The sequence below is a fragment of the Asterias amurensis genome, chromosome 22 (genome assembly GCF_032118995.1).
Source record: "Asterias amurensis chromosome 22, ASM3211899v1".
NCBI classification, from domain to species: Eukaryota; Metazoa; Echinodermata; class Asteroidea; order Forcipulatida; family Asteriidae; genus Asterias; species Asterias amurensis.
In genome coordinates this window covers 5,214,263-5,236,098 of record NC_092669.1, presented here as the reverse complement: position 1 = coordinate 5,236,098, position 21,836 = coordinate 5,214,263, and the positions used below count along the sequence as shown (strand labels likewise).

Here is a 21,836-nt window from a genome sequence, read left to right as displayed (position 1 = left end):
ATTGTGTATACATGTACTATGTTTATTTAAATTGCGAGGAGGTACCGACTTAGTAAGGTTGGCAGGGGGTAATTAAAGCAGTTACTTTATAAATAAAACAAAATAATCTCAAACGAACAAAACTATTTCTCTACTCCAATCATAACACTTTAATTAAAATCACTCACTACAATCAACAATGACAAAAAGTAAAGGAACAAGTTATAGTTTTAATGCTCTGTGTAAATAGTTGGTGTTTTCAAAGTAAATAACTTTCACAAAATATTTCTAGAAGTCAACACAATGAACCGTTTTTCTTCAAGAATCGGAAAAAGGGTCCATAGTGATAACACAGTCGAGCCAAAAATCATTTGTTCATCCCTAAATGCAATTTTAACATCAGTTGAAACAAAAGGGGACATGGAATCTGACTTTGAAAATGTAACAAAATGTACAGTGTACCCATTTTTTCTGCTTCTGATCAGTTTACATGATGTCTTACTCTTATGAAATGGCAGTATTTTTCAAATATAATTTGTATTTCAACTGAGCGAGCAAAAAACGCTTGGACTTCAAGAGAACTCAAAGAAAATGACTTTGAATGCATTATACAGATAAATGGGTACACAGGTTGTTCTTGTTAGTGCTGTGTTGGGCAGAGGAAAACTATCAGTAAAAAACCTAGCCACATCACCAACTAAATAATCCGAAACATGTTGGTTGTACATGTACATGCAGTTGGTTCAAAAGATTGCAGTTGGTTCAAAGTTTTTTACAAGATTTATCACTAGTGTAAGAGTATTTTAATACTAATACCAAGACAATGAAAGTAATTATTACATCTAAACAATGATGATAAAAACGATGATTCTTTATATATACATGTGTGGCATCTGTTACAATGGTTAAGGAATGATATTCCACGAGACATTTCATCGAGTTGCTCAACGACCATTTTAGTGCATACTGCGCAAGTTTTAATTGTTTTGTAGCATTGCCAACTGTAAACACATGACAAGGCACCTAACCATCTTGTGATTTTAAGTGAATGGCGTAACAATGCAAATCTGAAGTGAGCGCAAACGCTGGTCGCCAAACTTTCTTGCTTAACTGTTAAATTAGCATCAACAAAGGTCTTTAGTATTCATGTACATGTAGTTAGCACTTACAGTTTCTACCCGAAAAGCATCACTATATATGACCCCTTGTGGATACAATACCATTAGGTTTGGGTACATTTTTCTGTATACATGTACATAAAAACCAAGTGTACTCCTATACTGTCCACCGTATCTCAAAAAACCTAATAATGATTTTGGTCAGGACAAACTTCTCAACAAAATGATCTTGAAAGAGCAACGTACCGGCCTGGAAATTCACCTTTTGAGAGGGCAGACCAATTTGATTCTGCAAACGGTACCGCCATTGAAAAATCTTATAGTCGATGGGAACATGATTTTGGGCACTATTCCATGCCGGCCCGAATCAGGTTGCTTTGTTAAAAAGTAGACCATCATTGGTGACAGACATTTGGTAAAGTTATTTTTCCACACATCACAACAAGTTACATGTATATCACTCCCCTCAAAAAAGAGAAGAAAAACAAACTTCTTACACTTATTTACAACAATTCTTGAAAGGAAATATTCTGGGGGGGGGGGAAGTAAGAGATTGCAATCACAAATTGGTAGAATAATGAAAAGTAAACTAATAATCTTGAATATGGTTTAAAAAATATCAAGCTATTGACTAAAAAAAAAGATAGGAGGATATTTTACTAAAATAGTTTAGTTTTGAACATACTCATTCATTAACGTATGAATGACATACTTCAGAAAAGTTGCTTTTAAAAGTATTGACTGTACATGTAAAGTATCATCAGGAGAAATGTTACTGCATGAAAGGGCAGCCATAACAAGATCTCTAGCGTGGTTACGCTTTTTCCGGTTCACTTATCACCATAACTAAAACCATCGATTAAAGTCCACTTTTTTCCTTCAGGGCATAAAGGTGGTCGACTCGTTTTTATACAAGGGGTTTGTACTGCGCTGATTTAAAAATGTAAGGTCATGACCTATGACCCAAGCCTCTAATCACGGTCAAGACCTTTGACCCAAGCCTCTAATCACGGTCAGATGAGCTCCTGCTGCGATGGTGATGATGGGCTCGAGGCGAGTATGATCGACTATAATAGAGGACAAAATAGGAACAAATATTTAGTCTCATAATATTATTTTTTTTTGGAGGGGGGGGGGGGGGTCATCTCCTGTTCTCCCTTGAGCCAAACTCAGATTGGCTTAGCGCAAACGGTTTGCTTAGCAGAATCAGGGTCCAATTTCAAAGAGCTAAAAAATGATCAACTGTAACAGAGCAAAATAAAAATAAAACCTGAATTCCTAAAATAAAAAAAATTATTAGCACAAATGGTTTGTTAAGCATAATCAGGGTTTTCACCATCGGGAAGATTTTTAAGTTTGTTCATCAGAACATGGAAATATTGGTCTTTTTTTCAGGGAACTTTCTGCAAATCAGGGAAAATTGGCAGCTCAAATTCATAGAGCTGCTTCAGTACTACTTAGTAAATCATGCTTTAACATCCTGCAAGGCAAATAGCATGATACCAGTCACAAATTGTACATTTTGGCATTGTATTTTAGCTTGTAACCTTATTCTGTCCAATGATATTTATTTTGTTGAGCAGGTCCTTGATAATTGGCTCATTACCAATTAAAATTCCATCCAGTTGAATTTGATATGACTGGCAGTTTATCATTTTGCTGTATATACTATATTATTTTCTGCTTAGCGCTTTAATGACTTTCCTGACTGATTCAAAACATATCTTTGAGGATAATTTTACGCCAAAAGGTTTGTTGAAAAATCTTGATAAACAAGGACATCATGTTACATGAACACAAAGACCTGCTACCAGATTTGTGCAGGCCTTAAATTACACGCAGACACAGAAGTTTCCCGTTGAGTTTAAAGGCACCATCGGAAATTAATCAAATACGTGTCAGCATAAAAACTAAATTGGAAATGAGCAAATTTAAATATTTGAATTTGATTTCGAGACCTCAAAATTAGATTTTGAGGTCTCAAATTCAAGCATCTGAAAACACACAACTTTTTTTCAAACTCAAACAGGGAATTAAATGTTTTTCAAAAAATTTGAAGCTTAGAAATAAATACCTCTTGGATCGGGTTCGAGACCTGCTGTGATCATATCTTCCTCTGGATGGGCTGCGATCTCTGGATCGGGACCTGACAAAACAATAAGAAAACAATCGTTGATTAAACATTTGTAAACGCAAATGACACTTTGTAATATATTACAATACATTACATACACATGGAATACGTCTTTCTTTATTTTTTAACTGGTGGACTTAAACAAAAATTTAAATTTTAAAAATGTAGCATTTTGAAAGTTAAAAGCCAAGCATACCTTATGTTTTTGTAACCAACAAAATGATGTAGATTTATACAATCAAACTAATTGCTGACATTTGTAGAGCAAAAGGTATTCGCATTTAGGGGATTATGCAAAAAATCCAGGAAAAATAATCTGTGATTGAAATGGGCAATCTGAGAAGGTCTCATTTCTTAAATTTTTCTTTGTGAATCCCCTCCTCTGGAATCACATTCTTTAGAAGGGAATAGATTCTCTTACCAAGTAAGTTGTTATAGTCATTTCATTTTGAGTAATTACAAAATGGTATACAATCCCTTTTTTTAAGCAGTCTTTTTTTAAGAAATCATCTAGTTTCAAAATTAAATACAAACGCTAAATCTGGGAGAGAATATCATCAAACATGGCTGCAACTTATTACCACAACAACTGTTTGATAAAAAAACAAAATACAAGAAAACAAACGGTACCACAACCTCTTAACAGTTGATCTTAGACCGGAGAGCTCAAATGGGCGCTAATGCCGAAACTCTCAAGCCACTGTAGTATCGCACAATTTTCAAAATAAAAATTTGCTTCGTTGAAGGAGGTGTGCCGAACGCCAAGGGGGTCGGGTTGGCCTTTGAAAGCTGACATGAAAGAGTTGAACTCTGATGCCACCTCAAGTTGCTAGCGACCATATTTTAGATCTTTTTGCAGTGTCGAGGAGAGACGGTATCTTTGAGGAGGCGATTTCTTATCTAGAATATTTATATAGGAAGCCGTCTTTCGGACGAGCCGATTTTAGAGTGCAGTGCTGAGTATGGTCGACTGACTGTGTGTGTGTGTGAGATGACTGACTGACTCAAAGGGCCGCAAGGCGATCTGACAGACGTATAGGCAGATCACATTTGCTACACGTGATGATCAAGTGTTGATCACAATGACGATGACATGGGGTCACACGTGACGATCAAATGCCATGTTAATGGCGATTGGGGACAGCCTGTAAAGAGGGGTTCGAGTGTAAATACAAAATAATCAAAGTGGTTCACAAAAATCTTGAAATCTCAACTCTTGCATGCTTACCCCTTCAGGCCCGATACTTCACAGAGGCAATGATTGCCTCCATGCCACCCATTTATTGCCTTAGTGCCTTTAAAAAAGTAGAGTATTTTTCAAATTCCTAATAGGGTGCGCTTTACCAAGGAGAAGAAAAAAAATGCACTTGCTCATAAAAAACAATGCCTGCCCATTGTATAAAGTTACATTATTATCCAAAATTATTCACCCTTTCAAATGTCTTCTTTTTTTTTTTAACTGAGCTTTACAAAAAAAAAAATAATTTTTGATACTTACTTAAAAGGTTTCCCTGGAAACCATTGCAAGATGGATCAGTTACATGGTAGATCATATAAAAAGACTCGAACAAAGAAGTGCTAAAAATAAATGGCTACGGATACCATTTTTACTAGTAAATACCCACCCATGGTTTTTACTAGTAAATACCCATTTTTACATATCATTGCAACTTTAAAAAGTGGTCGGAAACCGAGGAAATCCTAGAAGTGGTGGTTGGGGATTTCTTAGTGCTGGATGTTTTTTTCTGCATCCGCCACTTTAAGGAATTGATCATGTGGTTACAGGCCAAAATTGTTAAAAGAACTGGATCATAGAGTCAAGTACAAGAAATTTTAGATTCTTTATATTTAGGGTCGTACCTGGATCTACGACTGTATCTTCGGCTTTGACCACCACCGCTGCCACCGTAACCACCATAACGTCCACCGCCGCCTCCACCTTTGCCACTCCGGCAGTCGCGGGCAAAGTGCCCTCGCTCATGGCAATTGTAGCATTTATCGTCGGAGCTGGCTGTGCGTGGTTGTCTTCCGCCTCGGCCTCGGCTACGTTTCTCTCCGGAGGACATTTCTACCTGTGCCCGATGTCCGCAAATGTATCTGTGGAGTGAATCGGGGTGAGGGATTAATTGATAACTCACTAAACCAATGTAGTGCAAAGCTCGTTCTAAACAGGTATACTTGTGCCTATCAATTCAGGTTTTTACACCTCTTGTAGATCAAGTTTTTACCTCCCCCCCCCCCCCCCCCCGACATGAACCTGATCTCTACTCACTGTGAACTCGCGTCACAAAGTTTGTACTAAAATTTACATGCTGTAAAAGTTACACCTTCATTAGAGGCCAAGTTTTTCATTAAAAAAAAAAAAAGTGAGCATCACAAAGCAGTGTTTGCGAAAACAATTTGTATGAAATTATTTTGTACTCCTTTCTCAAAGACTACATCGCACCAGCAAGTAAAAATAATTAAGGAAAGCTTTCTACCGTCTTTTATCAATAAATCATGCAGTTGAACAAAAATCTGTGGATATTCGTGTTTTTCTGGCCATGCAAAAAGGTTTGCCTGGCCATACAAAAAGTACTTCAACCCTTTCAATAAAAGGACAATTTAAACCTTTGCAGGGCAGTGTGGTGAAGGACCTATAAATAAACCCTACAGTTCTCTTTAATCACCTTACTAAAAAATAAAGGTGATGAAATTTATTGGTAAAATAGAAAGAGGAAAATTGTTTAGGTCGAGTAAAAAAATAAAACTGTTTAACGTTCCCGGCGGCTTTCTTTTTAGAGGCCGCCTCTTTCTTCTTTTTTTAATGTTATTTTCATATGAAAAAAGGGTTATTTTAAATGATCTCAGTTAAAACAAGCCGATTGCCTTGTCTGAATGTCTTAACCAAAATAAAATGTTTCATTTTTGTAGTGTGTTTGAGCAGTAGAAAAAAACAACGGATACTTGACATTTTTTATAAGAATGGCGGCCATCTTGAAATAAAAAATTAAAAGCGACTCCTTCCTTTTTGTTGAGAAACCCAGGCGCTAAATATGTTTCTTTTTTTACTCGGCCTTATTGACTGAAAATGTGTAACCTACGCTCCATCGAGACCCTTGACCGAATCCTCAGCATCCCGAGAATCCTCATACTCCACAAAGGCAAAACCTGGAGGGTTCCTGGCCACCCAGACGTTCTTCAGAGGTCCGTATTTGCTGAATTCATCTTCAATCTCCCGACGACCTGCCGATGATCCAAGGTTACCGACGTAGACCTTACAGGCGAGATCACCTCGGGAGTAGTTAGAATAGCGAGACATCGTGTTCTTTCTCTAACCTAAAGAAAAACAGATTATAAATTAGTGATAACAAATTGATGAAGCATTAATAGCCTGATCCTTCTAAAAGGCTACGTGCATCTGGTAACCTTGAAATGCTGCAATAGACTGTGCAAGTTTCGTGCACAACGGAGAGATAAAACACGACAACTGAAGAACTTTGCTTTAATTTATTCTTATTGCCGAATCTGGACAACAAAAATACTCTATAGAGCTTTTTAAATTAGTTATTGGTTAAAGTCTATGTATAGACAAAAGTAAAACTCTGGGACAAGGATGTTTGTTTGATCTTAAATTTGTTTAAACCCCTTTTGTAAATCTACGCACGTGAAATTACTTTTTTATTAATTATTTTTTTAGAGAACTACGTAGCATGTGCGCGCAAAAAGTACACAAGCTTAATTCACATTAAACAGCCGTTTATTTGTATTCGTGCCCTCACAGTCCAAAGCTCGGCAGGCCAATGATGTCATGCTGATTCGATGAAATTAGAGTCGGCGAAAGGTCGCAAAGATATCTTAAAAAATTTCTTTAATTTGTTTTATTTGTTTCACTTATCAATACACACAAAGCAAGCTAAGAGTTAGGTGAACACATCCAGCCGGTTTATACTGCCGGTTGGCTCGTAGATAAGGCACCGGAATGTTTGTATTCCTTAGCTACATGTGGACGCATGTGTGGCTAAGGATTCAGCTATCCTTGGCCACACAAGTGGGGCTAGGTGAAAGTAATACACCTTCATTCAATTTAGTTTTATTTGTGTCTCATGAACTGAAAATAGAAAATAAAAGGAGGTATTTTAATATTTAGGCCTAGTAAGATTTTAGAAAAACGGTGTCAGTCAGGACACTTCGTACCTTTGCCACTTCCACTTGGACACTAGGCCTGGGCCAATTATTCAAATATCCCATTAAAGGAACACGTTGCCTTGGATCGGTCGAGTTGGTCTTTGAAAAGCGTTTGTAACCGTTTTTTATAAAATGCATATGGTTAGAAAGATGTTGTAAAAGTAGAATACAATGATCCACACAAACAAGCCTCGAAATTGTGTGGTTTTCCTTTTACCTCGTCGACTAACACGTCGGCCATTTATGGGGTTCAAAATTTTGACTCCCATAAATGGCCGACCGTGTTAGTTCGCACAGTAGAAGGAAAACCACGCACTTTCGAGGCAAACTTGTGTGGATCATTGTATTCTACTTTTAAAACATCTTTCCAACCATATGCATTATACAAAACGGTTACAAACGCTTTTGTTTTGACCAACTCGTCCGATCCAAGGCAACGTGTTCCTTTAATGGTGAATGTCTAGCGACAACTGATATGAATGTTTTCTCTGAATCCTTATGAAACTTCTATTAAGACAGCATAAAACAACATATATTAAGTATTTAACTATGCTCACCTCCGTGAAGAGTTAAAACAATGACATTTCTGATGTAATTTGTTTAAAGATTACAAAAGTTTTCCTTCACAGAGAGTCGATCAAGATTCAAGATCAAAAGAAAAAGCAAATCGCCATCTTTAAATTAGATCCGGTCATTTTTATGAATGAACCGAGTGACACTGTATAAAGCTAATATCAATCCGCCCATAAGATCTCATTCACAAACAAAAAGCGCCGTCTAGCTGCAAAAAAGTAATAATAATCATATTTTTTTAAATAGCGACCTCTAGCGGCAAAAAACTATACAAATATCCGGTTAGATTCGGATAGTTGGCCAACAGTATCCGAATAACAAAATTTCACTATTCGCCCAGCACTACTGGACACTTTGTACATCCTCAAGGTCCGAAGTGACTTTGGACACTTCGTACCTTGGACACGTTGTACCTTCTTACAAGACACTTCCTACCTTCTCACGAGTCACTTCGTACCTTCTCACAATACACTTCCAACCTTCGTACCAATTCGGGATTTCTGCTTCATTTATGATTATTTTGTGCTTTGTGATCGGATGATTATAAAATAAAACCAACTGTTAATATATGTTGGGACCAAGGAGCCATTTTGAAGATTGTGTGATTGTTCGACTTGTAAATACTTGTAAAAAAAATATTGGCGGAAGAATGTTGTCCTTGGCGGTGGTAAGTAACTTATACAAAATATTAATTTCACATTTAAAATTACATTCATGTTCAAACAAAAAATTATAATTAATAATGTATTATTAATTTTCATCTCAACTAAATTATTGAGGAATACACATTTTAATGAAGGTACCAAGTGACTCGGCTGATACTATAGTCACTTCATACCCTGCCCACAGTACAAAATGACCAATTTGGTTACGGTACGAAGTGTCCCGAAGGCATGAAGTGTGATGCACGTGGCAAAGGTTTAAAGCCATTGACACTTTCAGTAAACACTGCTGTCCAAGGCCCACACATCGTGTGTCACAACTTCTATATCAAATAACAAACCTGTGAAAATTTAGGCTCAATCGGTCATCAGAGTTTGGAGAAAATAACGGGAAAACCCACCTGTGTATCTGCGCGTTTCGCCGTGTCATGACATGTGTTTAAAATAAATCCGTAACTCTCGGCTAACGAGATTTGATATTGTTTTACTGTTTTCTCAAAAATTAAAGCATTTCATGGAAAAATATTTCATGTGAAGTCTTTTCCCACTTACTACCTTCTGTAAACCCTGTTAAGTTATTTGTAAATCTGTGAACTTTTTTTTCTTTTCTGTACCAAAAGGGTCCAATGCAATGGCTTTAAAGTGTCCGACATCCTATAAAAACCACAGAGATCTACATCACAAGTTCAAAGGCTAGCCTCCATGATTCAGCGTTGATCAAATTCCAGTTGTACTTCTGTTTTTATCCTAACCTATAAGTCTACAATTAAACAAAGGAGCTAGTTCACAGGAAGCAACTTCACCATCATTCATGATGTTCACAAATTCGAACAAAAGAATAAAAATAAAATAAGAAAGAACGACCAAAAACACTGAAAAAAAAAAAAAAAGTATAATCACATTGCTTGCAATGATTTAGATTATCGTTTCATAAGGTAACATACGATATTGTGGCTATTCATTATTTAAAAGAATCCCGGATTCTGCAGCGAGATAAAATCAACATTGCAAAAAATGGCACACTTGTCCGGAAACCGGGCAACAACGCTAAGCATTGCGCAGAGTCGTCATCAATCAATCATCAAAAACCGAGCTATTTGGGCCGATATATCACACATTAAAGCTAATTTTAATAACGCAGTTGTTAGCCACATATTATCTACAGGCAGTAAAGAGTCCTTTAAAGAAGATTTCAACGTCCTAAGAGTATTATTTCATGATTATTTATTGAAAAATGTAGTACCAGTGGTAGTATATACTCACCGTCAACGCTCCGTATCCGCAATGAATTTTTACGGTGTGGCGACAAACCACGTTCTGCGCTTGCGCGCCCCCGGACAACACGTGACCACGCTGGCATCGTCATGCATCATGGGGCAATGCCCAACCTTTTGTTATGTAGATTTTTTTCCCCATTGAAAAGTGGGGTGTGGAAAGAGATGGGGTCTGCTGGAGAAGAATTATTATGAATTTTTCAAGGGGGGGTGGGTGGGGGAGTGGACAATGGGGATGGGGAGTGTAAGCTTCGAACTTTCAATGTCCCATGTCATTTGGAAAACGAAATGAAAAGGTGCACCTCCCCCCCCTACATATCACAATTACCCCCACCTAACCAGTGAAAAAGTCCAGGCAAAGATGCTTTCCATCGGGGATCAGGAATATTATTTCTCTTTTTCCACCATACGCTGTTTATATGAGCACTCAACAGCTAGGCTGTAACTTTTTTTAACCGCTCCGGATTTTTCTACGAGTTTAATTCGAGACCTCAATTTGATTTGTGTGTTTTTTCTTTCATTATTTTCTCGCAACTTCGACGACCAATAATAATGAGCTCAAATTTTCACAAATTTGTTTTGTGCAAATGTTGACATACGAAGAAAGGTCTTTGGCAATTACCAATAGTGTTGAGTTCGGTTACACACCTATATCCCGACACCCCTATGTTCCGACACTCCTATGTCCCGACAACTCAGCCTATATTCCGACACCCCTATGTTCCGACATCCTTATATTCCGACACCATATTCCGACACCCCTATGTTCCGACACCCCTATATTCCGACACCCCTATGTTCCGACACCCCTATATTCCGACAAGTTGTTCCCGCACATTATTACTCAGTTGATCAATAACAAAAACACAAATTGTATTACGCAAGGTTTCCCAGTAATTTTCGACCGGGATTAGGTTTTAACATTCATAAAATGAATTTGTACTATTTTAAAAAGTGATGGAATCACGCATGCATTTATTTTTTTTTGTGTGGTTATACACATGAGTATGGCTCACCGAGGTAGCTGGCAATAAAATACTCGGTACTTTACTATTGTTAGGTGCGTGTCCGTGTTGATAAAATTTCATGAGCCTTCAATTAATAAAAATTCCAACCCTTTCCTGCGTTTATTGCGCCGATGTGTAATTTCTTTCCTTTGCCCCCACCACAATTTTGGTTTTAATAATAAAAATAATAGTCATAATAATTTGTTAACAATGAATAAAAATAAATAATTCAGTCTCACCACCCATCCATTACTCAGTCCTCTTCTAAAAAAACCGAATATTTGTAATAGCAGAATCTTGTTATACAAATTAAACTCCTTTGTGGGACTACATAAAGATAGGTTACCGGTACGTTCATGAACTAAATTGCAAACATGCGTAGTTTTTTTCAAGTCACACCGTTTTTCTTTAAAAAAATGGCTAACACAAACTATTGGTACAGGTTGTCGGAACATAGGGGTGTCGGAACATAGGGGTGTTTGGGTCGTTGGAATATAAGGGTGTCGGAACATAGGGGTGTCGGAATAGACTGTGCAAGTCTCGCGCGCACCGGAGCGAGAAAACACGACAACTGAAGAACTTAATTTTTTTATGAATCAAATCTTTGCTTTAATTTTTTCTTAATGCCAAATCTGAACAACAAAAATACCCATACGAGCTTGTTTAAATTAGTTTTAGCTTTTTAAACTAATACACATTATCGGTTAAAGTCTATATATAGACAAAAGTAAAACTCTGGGACAAGGATGTTTGTTTGATCTTAAATGTTTTGAAACCCCTTTTGTAAATCTACGCCCGAATGTGAAACTACTGAAAGCTGGTTCATACACGGACGCACGGTGGTCCGCAAGGGCGTTAGATAAACGCGTGACACATTTTAAAGAGGAAGCCGACGCCTAAGCGACCAATGAAAAGGCTTTCCACCCCGCGCGGCCAAAACAAGCGTCTGCGTAAGTTTCGTGATCGGAGATGGGCACAAATTCTTAATTTTTTTTACTAATAACCTGACCTGAGGTCAAGTTTAAATATCGGTTTTTCTTCGTTATTATGTTGACTTTATTTTTACTTTCATATATGTTGTTAATTAGTATTAAATTTTTAACAACATACGTCATTTTTATGGTCATAAAATATATTAAACTAAAGTAATGGACGAAACAAAATCTCCCCAACGTAAAACTCCATAAGGTTGGGACCATAAAGTTCAAATCCGCGCGAGACTTGCACAGTCTATATAGAGGTGTCGGAACATGGGTGTCGGAATATAGGTTGAGTTGTCGGAACATATAGGGGTGTCGGAACATAGGGGTGTCGGAATATAGAGCAGTCACCGTTGAGTTCAGTGTCTTTAAAGGGGACACGTTGCCTTAGATCGGTCGAGTGTGTCCATGAAAAGCGTTTGAAACCGTTTATTATAAAATTCATAGTAAGAAAGATTTTAAAAGTAAAATATAACACAAAATATGCCTCGAAATTGCGTGGTTTTCCTTTTCGAACACGGGTCTGGCCATTTTTCATGGAGTCAACAACTTGAATCCACAATTACGGCGTGCCGTTCTAGTTCAAGACGTAGGATAACTTGAAAGCCAGGCATCTTCGAGGCACAATAATTTTGTGTGGATTATTTCTACTCTTACAACATCTCACATGCATTTGATGAGAAACGGTTTCAAAAGCTTTTCATGGACGAACTCGCCCCGATCTAAGGCATCGTGGCATAACACTTGATTTATATACCTCAGACAGTTTCGCTATTCCTGTTGGTGGAGAGCACTTCACGTGGGGGTGTATAAACCTTTGATAAAGACCAGTGTTTATAACAAGCTGGCTTCCGCGTGTCGGGCGCGCAAGACTTTTCACGCGGAACGCAATTCAATGGTAACAGCGCGTAATCTAAGCGCGCGCGCGTACACACAACCCACGCGCATCGAACAGATTGTTTGAAGAAAAAAATATTTAAAATCTCGAGTTTTCAATTGTTAAGTGTCTGAAATTGTATTTTTAACGCCTTATAATCAAAAAGGCATTTATGAATGGGTAGCTTTCAGTTCTTTCACGGTCGTTTAAAACAGGCAAGGTCGAATAGACTGTGCAAGTCTCGCACGTAGCGAAAACGAGAACTTAATTCGAAAAAAAGTATATTTTTGTAAAAAACCAAATTGTTATTTTTAACGTACTTTTTGTATAATTATTATTTTAATTCGTGTACATAATAATTGTTTTGTTTAAATTAACGTAAATATTATAGATTTATCGGGACGAGGATTGCTGTTCGACATCGACCTGGATGGTTTTTCTAACAAACCCCGTTTGTGAATCACGTCCAATTGGTGCGATTATCACATAGGTTCAGCGTTCAGCGATAATGGGAACGTCAATTGGGTAATATTCTGAATTGTTTAGAGTAAACCGGAAACTGGAGGTCAAGTTTTTTTCTTTAGTTTTCTTCGTTAATTTGTTGAATTGATTTTACTTTTCTGTTTTTAATCACTTATTTTTACATTCCCAAGAACATATTCACTTTTTAGAGTCATAACTTATGTTAAACTAAAATTATTGACAGAACAAAATCTCCCCAACGTAAAACTCCATTAGGTTGGGACCACAATGGTCCCGGAAGTTCAATTTCTCGCGAGACTTGCACAGTCTATTGCCGTGTGATGAATGCCCGAGCCGAAGGCAACAAAAAAACAACCCGACCATGCATGCAGCATAAAAACAAACCAACAGTGTGTGCTCATTCGTGCGGAAGTGATTTAAAGTGGGTCGGTTCAAGATTCATAAGCATTATTTATAGTCACGGTCTAGCCTTGTAATATAGTGATGGGTGGCATGCCACCATAATCTGTTCCTACTCTACGATTCAACCAAGTCGGTCACGGTCTAAGTTCAAACACAAAGTGGTAAAGCCTTGCAATAGTGACGGGCTGGCATGCATAACAACCATCTCTGTCATATATGACCTCCATGTTATGACCATTAGGGAGCGTCTCAAAAGTCGGAACGGTAGGAACGTTCTTTTTGGATCGCAAGAGTATCCCCGCCGCTTTAGTCCGTTCCACAGGACCGGTCTTTTGGAACGCTCCGCGTATACTTTTTCATGATGTTGCGATCCTGCGGGCATATGCCCGCAGGAACGTTCTTTTGCGCTAGGAACGTGCCCGACTTTTGAGACGCTCCCTTAAGTTTCCATTAGGCAGAGCACTGTGATATTATCGTATTGACTTGCTAAATCCCAACTCGACCTAGAAATTTTACAAAGGTGTGGCAGTATTTCGCAGTGATACCAGGCAGGCAAAATGGAGTTTTCACTGAAACTTGTACTATTTTCTTCCATTCTCGCAGTTGTTTTCTTTACCGTGATTTCCCAGCCTGTGCATGGGGCAAGTCGGCGCGATCGTCGGGCTGAGTCTTCTTCGGATAATCACGCTAAAGTTCTTATCTTAGGTGCCGGTGCGTCGGGTCTACAGGCTTCGCGGATCCTCCATGACGCAGGCATGGATGACTTTATCATTATAGAAGGAGCGGATCAGATTGGGGGCCGTGTCCGATCCACTACGTTTGCTAATCGTACCATAGAACTCGGAGCAGGATGGACCTACGGGCCGGTAAGGCCTGAGACTTACCAACTATCCATGGATCTAAACCTCGACCGTAGAGCAAGTGACTATGAGAGCTATATAGTCCGGAATGCTACCGGCAGCGACGTCACATATCAGGCAGATAACGATTACGACAAACTCGAACCGGCCATGGAAAAGTTATTTTCTCTGAAGGCGAGGATACAGAGCAAGAAAAGCAACCCTGACATGTCGCAGCGGTCAGCGTTACGTCTCGGAGGTTGGAGCCCGAAAAGTGACACACAGAAACTTATCGAGTGGTTCGAGATTGACTTTGAGTACGCTGAACCCTCTGAGCTTCTGTCCACGGATGAGGCGGAAGATTTTGGTGAGACCTACTTCTTAAAGGATCCGAGAGGATTCATTGCAATCTTTGACGTCGTTGCTGGTTTCTTAAAGGAGCCCGAGTTCATCAACCACACCCGTTTGAATCAGAGAGTAGTCTCCATCGATCAGAGCGATCCTGCCTCGGTGGTTGTCACCTGCGATGACGGCACAGTGTACACCGCCGATCAAGTCCTGGTCACCTTCAGTCTCGGTGTCTTACAGAATGACTTAGTTGAGTTCATCCCACCTCTACCAGAATGGAAGGATGTTGTCATCAAGAAGTTACTCCTAGCTGCCTACACGCACATCTACCTGAGCTTTCCAACGAAGTTCTGGGACGACAAGGAGTGGATCCTGCATGCTAGCCCGAGAAAAGGCTACTACCCAGCTTTCTTCAACTTCCAGTCCGAGGGGTATGATCCAAATGGCACACCCACACTGCTGGCGACTTTAACCGGTAAGCAAATCTTTTCAGCTAACATGACGTCGGCCCAACGTTGCCAAATGTACACATTTTTTGTTGACGGTTGGTAGTGACGTTGCGGTTACTTTGTTTTTACATCAATCTAACGTCAAAAATGTTGGATCAACGTTGACCCAACACCACCAAGACGTCGGACTTTGTCGGGCCGACGTCCCAACGTCGGCATACTACGTTGTGCCAACGTTGGAAATCAACCTTTTTTACTGCCCAACAATTCCCAAGGTTAATAACATGCGGACGCTAGGTTACCCGTATTCTTACTACGTTACTAACGTTGTAAGCAACATTTTACACTGTACGACTTTCCTGATATTAGCACGTCATCGTTTTACCAACGTTGATTAACCACCGACTCTGACCTTTCAAGCGTCTGTGTAACGTGTTTTTTCCCCTTCTTTTTCTTTAATTAGGGCTTCGCTTTCACATTTGTTTTTATGTTTCTCTTAAAAAAAGGTGACGAGTCAAGACGAGTGGACGCCCAGCCAGTATCTCAAACCAAAGCTGAAATAGAGCAAGTTCTTCGCAACATGTACGGGGATAGCATTCCAGACATCGAGGATATCTTAGTCTCAGGCTGGACGAGTAATCCACTCACCATGGGTTCATACTCCGCTTGGCCCACCGAACTCTCAAGGCAATGCACCGACGCGCTCGAAGGTCGAGTTGACCGCGTTTTCTTCGGAGGGGAAGCGACTTCACCGGTTCACTACAGCTATGTTGAAGGGGGTTTAGATTCGGGCAAGCGTCAAGGGCTTAAGATTCTCGACTGTATGGAGAATTTCGAAGAATGTCCTTTGTATGAGGGAGGTGGTTTAGGGTGTGAGGTTCCGGAAGCAAGTTCAGCAACTTTAGTTCACTGTAGTTCGTATAGTTTCTTTATACTTGTTACTGGGTTGGTATACTTTTTGATCGAATAAAGTTCCAATACAGAGGTAGGGCTTAAGCCGGTGGAGTCTGAACGGTAAACGGTTCCACATAACCATTTTCATCCTGAGTAGAGGAACAATTCGTATAAGTAACAGTTTTTCAAATAGATTAGACATTTTAAAGAGGAGGTGTGTGTATAGTAAGTAATAATTACAAGCGTTATTGGCATAACTTATGGTTAGAAGTTTACCAGTAGCTTTCGATAGTGTAAAAGGAGCCTGGAAAACAAATCACTACGAAGGATCTTATAGGTTCAAAATTAACACGGTTGTGTCCAAACATTTGAATCTGAGAAGCGTTACAGTAGTAATGCTTCTCAGATTGTCCAATCCTATGACATTCTTCGTGCGTGGACATAGTTCGTGTGGACATTTGCCATTTTCGAAACCACGGCTTCGGCTTTCTATTCGGCTTCGTCCGGCAGCTAATCTCGTCTAAGCCCTAAGCGCGTACGGGTGGTTTAGCTGCACATTTCGCGTGAACATGAACGTTGAACGCGAACGCCAGAAAATATTGTATCGGTAAAATCTTACATTTTTAGAATACTGAAGTTACAATTTTTCACATCAGGTACGTACGTGCGCGCAGACGTCATACGTGAGCATGCGATAGGCCCAAAGTTGCGACGTCACCCAAAACAACACAATATTGTTGTCCGACGTTCACGTTCACGTATTTGCTCGCGTAGTGTGCAGCTAAACCTCGCGGACCAAGCTAGCCTGAGCCGAATCTGGGGCCAGGGCAATGCATTCAAAAAGACCAATAAATTGCCCCAGATTTTCGGCGCTAATTAAGAACGCAACCACACCTTTGAATTTCAAAGCACGTATCTTCATTTTTTGTAAAGGATTAAAATTACCAAACAGCCCCCCCCCCCCAAAAAAAAAAAGAGGAAAATGTTGCCTTTAAAGGATTTGGGTACTTTTAGTAACACAAAACACAATGTCCACAGATTTACATTAAACTCACACCGTTTGAAGATAATAATAATAGAAAGCTTACCTTAAAATATCAGATGCTGAGGTGCCCTAATTTTTGAGAAATGAGTAAAACTATGTAATGAAAATACGTTTTTACATGCTAAAATAATTTTCATCTTATGATAGTTTGCCTTTAGAGTTTGTTTAATACCTATACGAATATACTACAGTTAAACTCACGTTTTCAACTTCGTGTGGGTCATTACATTACTTTTGTACTCGTACAAGCATTAGTAAAACAGTTGTAGCAGTTTACCCCCACTAAAAATTCAAACAACAGTAATTAATATTTTTGCGAGCGTTCAGTGGTTTAAAAACGGTCACCTAAAAATGTATGTTTTTTTTTTTTACTGCTGTAAATATTTACCATCATTTTGTTTTGGGTGCCGCTTTGAGGCATATTTTTTTCCTTCTTGGTACTAAGGGTTATTGCAGCACAAAAATTAAGTGTTTCATTAGGGAGGTTATGGGAAGGATTTTAAGTTTGAATGTGTTGTCTGGTTTCTTACATAAAAAATAATTATTAGACGAAATGTCCGACATAATTATAGGTTAAACAACTAGCGGTTGGAAAGATTTAAAGAAAGGGTTTGTGTATAATAAAACAGGCTTACTAAACTCAAACTTTGAGGGCAAGTGTTTTTTCTTTTGTATAGGCGGAATCTGGGTAACCTTTACCCAACCTATTTAAAAGGAGTTGAAACTTATCCAGTCTCATATAGCCTTGCGCCCTCTATCGATAAATAACACAACAACTATTTCCCCAATCAAGACTAACTCGATCCCTAGCCTGATCATCTGCATCACACTTCGAGGCTCGTGAATAATAAAGACAGGGGTCCAGTCTCCTCAGTCACAAGACTAACTCACTTATGATCAGTGTAGTATCTCCGTTGTGAACGGTTAGCCTTTTGTCAAGGCCAATTGTGGCTTGGACAGATTTGTCGAGCCGCGATCCCAAGTGACTTGAAGGGGAGACCACGCGCGCTTGTCGAGTGGCAAAAGCCACAACCAAGAGCGAACACGAGTGCGAGTCCGTTGGTAACTATGGGTGCGTTCGTTTAGCTCCCCTGGGTCGACCCCGGTGTGTGGCGTGGGTTTTTTCCAGAACAAACGTGTGCAGAACATTACCCACGTTCGTCCTGGAAAAAAAACCGCCACACACCGGGGTTGACCCAGGGAAGCTAAACGAACGCACCCTATATACCATTATAATGGGTGCGTTCGTTTAGCTCCCCTGGGTCGACCCCGGTGCGTGGCGTTTTCTTTTTTACCAGGACGAACGTGGGTAACTATCTGCACACGCTCGTCCTGGGAAAAAAACCCGCCACACACCGGGGTCGACCCAGGGAAGCTAAACGAACGCACCCGGACTCGAACCCGGGCAGGTCGACCATTGGTTGACTACTGTGGTCGACGATTTTGGAACCAGCCTCTAGCCCAGGGTTCCTTCACTGGTCCCACTCCAGCATGCACCTTCTAACATCGTGTACAACGCAGAGAGGAACCAGTGACACAATGACGAAAAGGTGGGAGGTTGCCTTGACTTCCAATTGAGTCGTTCAGGTGAGTGCGTCACTGCATGTTGCCGGTGTGGCGGTTTCAGTCTTACGCCGTGTTCAGTTTTCCGGGACTCAGTAAAGTATATAACAATTGACTTATTTTGCTTGCTGTGCGCAGGCGTCGCATGACGTTATGTTACCGTATTTGGTCATTCGGAAAACTTAACACGGCGAAAAGTTAAAACCGCCACACCGGTCAGTACATGCAGTGTGTAGTGAATTACCGATTGACTAATGTGCCCATTTGAACTTTCTCCTAGCCTTTTCCCAAGGCGCACGCGGCAACCCCAGATGTCAAGCACGACCCCAAAATCACGCACGAAAAAAGACCATCGCGCTGGTCGTGCGTGATAATCATGGGGGTGCCGCCGCCGCCGCGTGCGCCTTGATTTAAAGCTAACTTTATCCAAGCGGTGCATGGTCTAGACTTGTGGACAAGTCGTTAAATCGGTCCAACGCGGTGAATTAGTCGAGTTGTGGCGGTGCTCCCCCGAGATCATTGCTCTCGCGCGAACTGCTGGCTTCCCGATGAGTAGAAATCTATGCATGGTCTCACCCCATCAGTCGCTTTAGATCAGGGCTCAATGAAGCTGTTCATGACAAAAGGCTACAGTGGACGCTGAATCGAATGCCACACCAGGTCATTTGTAAACGAACAATGAATTACTTTCTATTTTGTAGACGAAAAATAAATAAAAACGACCAACCAAAAAACAACGAACAAACAAAATCAGCAGGGTGCTCATCGACCCGTAGAAAAAAAGTAGTTTAAATTGTCACGGTTCTAAAGTTTATCAATGACTTTATAGCCATGGTGCAAGGTTAAACACAAATATAAGCCAAGCATTATTTTCGAGGGCAGGCATATTATTCAACCAAGTCCCCCACTAGGCAGGGCTTGTACACAACTGACCTACAAAAAAGAAGTTAGGTGTACCAGGCAGGCAAAATGGAATTTACACTTAAACTTTCAACTTTGTCTGCAATTCTCGCAGTTGTTTTCCTTACCGCGATTTCCCAGCCTGTGCATGGGGCAAGTCGGCGCAATCGTCGGGCAGAGTCTTCTTCTGATAATCACGCTAAAGTTCTTATCTTGGGTGCTGGTGCGTCGGGTCTACAGGCTTCGCGGATCCTCCATGACGCAGGCATGGATGATTTTATCATTATAGAAGGAGCAGATCGGATTGGGGGCCGTGTTCAATCCACTACATTTGCTAATCGCACCATAGAACTCGGAGCAGGATGGACATACGGGCCGGTAAGGCCTACAGTCCACCAACTTGTCAAAGACATCAACCTCGACCGAAGAACAAATGACTACGACAGCATTACAATCCGTAATGACACCGGTAACAACGTCACCGATCAGGCATTTGGCGACTACGACAAATTCGAACCGGCCATGGAAAAGTTATTTTCTCTGAAGGCGAGGATTCAGAGCAAGAAAAGCAACCCTGACATGTCGCAGCGGTCGGCGTTACGTCTCGGAGGTTGGAGCCCGAAAAGTGACACACAGAAACTCATCGAGTGGTTCGACATAGACTTTGAGTTTGCTGAAGCTACGGAGGTATTGTCTGCAAGTGAGGCAAGGGATTTTGGTGATACCCAATTCTTAAAGGATCCGAGAGGATTCAAAGCAATCTTTGACGTCGTTGCTGGTTTCTTAAAGGAGCCCGAGTTCATCAACCATACCCGTTTGAATCAGCGAGTAGTCTCCATCGATCAGAGCTATCCTGCCTCGGTGGTTGTCACGTGCGAGGACGGCACAGTGTTCACAGCTGATCAAATTTTGGTTAGCTTCAGTCTCGGTGTCTTACAGAATGACTTAGTTGAGTTCATCCCACCTCTACCAGAATGGAAGGATGTTGTCATCAAGAAGTCTCTCATAGCTGCCTACTCACACATCTACCTGAGCTTTCCATCTAAGTTCTGGGACGACACGGAGTGGATCCTGCATGCTAGCCCGAGAAAAGGCTACTTCCCAGCTTTTTTCAACTTCCAGGCTGAGGGGTATGATCCAGACGGCACGCCTACATTGCTGGCGACTTTAACCGGTAAGAAAGTGTATTAAAAATATTTGTTTTCAATAGTCCATTTGATTTTTCTACTCGCCAAAATCCCTGAATTCGACATTTGGATATAATTGTTTTATTGTGACTCCGATCGGCCAAATTGTAGGTAAACCCACTTTCTGAAACACAACGTGGTAGACAGAAATTTCAGACAGTCATCTCGCGGGCCAGAAATAGTAGAAGAGCTGCAGGTATAAAAGGCAGAGACTAGGCAGGACACCTTGTATTGGCTTCTAGAACTATCCATCTCTAGTCACACTTGTTTTTTTTTCGTTTCTCTTAAAAGGTGACGAGTCAAGACGAGTTGAGGCCGAGCCAGTATCTCAAACCAAAGCTGAAATAGAATAAGTTCTTCGCAACATGTACGGGGATAGCATTCCAGACATCGAGGATATCTTAATCTCAGGCTGGACGAGCAATCCACTCACCATGGGTTCATACTCAACTTGGCCCACCGAACTCTCCAGGCAATGCACTGACGCGCTCGAAGGTCGAGTTGACCGCGTTTTCTTCGGAGGGGAAGCGACCTCAGCAGTACAATACGGCTACGTTGAAGGGGGGTTAGATTCGGGCAAGCGGGAAGGGCTAAAGATTCTCGACTGTATGGAGAATTTCGAAGAATGTCCTTTGTATGAAGGAGGTGGTTTAGGTTGTGAGGTTCCGGAAGCAAGTTCAGCAACTTTAGTTCACTGTAGTTCTTATAATTTCCTTTGTAACTTATTTGTTTTTGGATTGGTGTATTTACTGATCTAGTAAGGTTTCCTCGATTTGGAGAATGCCTCACCATACGGACGGTCTATGCAGATGGAGACTGAATGGTAGGCTGATTAACATTGTACTTCCGGAACATTATAACAGTTTCTTTATGTTGACCGTATACGTTTAGTAACAATTGTTTTAATGGCAAACTTTAGCAAACAAGATGCCTACAGTATTAAATAGGCAGTTTT

At 40.3% G+C, this 21,836-nt stretch overlaps 2 protein-coding genes and 1 pseudogene across 5 annotated transcripts; 2 read left to right on the top strand and 1 right to left on the bottom strand.

Annotated features, from left to right (window-relative positions):
* Positions 1-125: 125 nt before the first annotated feature.
* On the bottom strand, positions 126-9,982 carry LOC139953686 (serine/arginine-rich splicing factor 7-like). Of its 2 annotated transcripts, XR_011788001.1 has the most exons (6): positions 9,897-9,982; positions 6,315-6,549; positions 5,092-5,328; positions 3,868-4,376; positions 3,172-3,243; positions 2,109-2,164 (listed from the first exon to the last, which is right to left on the bottom strand). XR_011788001.1 is itself a non-coding variant. In XM_071953196.1 (5 exons), the coding sequence occupies exons 2-5, from the start codon at positions 6,530-6,532 to the stop codon at positions 2,101-2,103; spliced, it is 591 nt and encodes a 196-aa protein (XP_071809297.1). In that variant the 5' UTR covers positions 6,533-6,549; positions 9,897-9,982; the 3' UTR covers positions 126-2,100. The 2 variants fall into 2 exon arrangements, 1 of the variants encoding a protein (XP_071809297.1); XM_071953196.1 differs by lacking the exon at positions 3,868-4,376 and having other exon boundaries at positions 126-2,164.
* A 3,615-nt stretch (positions 9,983-13,597) lies between these two features.
* LOC139954004 (uncharacterized) lies at positions 13,598-17,852 on the top strand. Of its 3 annotated transcripts, none has more exons than XM_071953631.1 (3): positions 13,598-13,679; positions 14,260-15,318; positions 15,799-17,852. In XM_071953631.1, exons 2-3 carry the CDS (start codon positions 14,412-14,414, stop codon positions 16,260-16,262), a joined length of 1,371 nt encoding a protein of 456 aa, XP_071809732.1. In that variant the 5' UTR covers positions 13,598-13,679; positions 14,260-14,411; the 3' UTR covers positions 16,263-17,852. The 3 variants fall into 3 exon arrangements, with proteins under 3 accessions (XP_071809732.1, XP_071809733.1, XP_071809731.1); XM_071953632.1 differs by lacking the exon at positions 13,598-13,679 and adding an exon at positions 13,748-13,817; XM_071953630.1 differs by lacking the exon at positions 13,598-13,679 and having other exon boundaries at positions 13,918-15,318.
* Positions 17,853-19,763: 1,911 nt separating this feature from the next.
* On the top strand, positions 19,764-21,639 carry LOC139954012 (uncharacterized; annotated as a pseudogene).
* Positions 21,640-21,836: the final 197 nt, after the last annotated feature.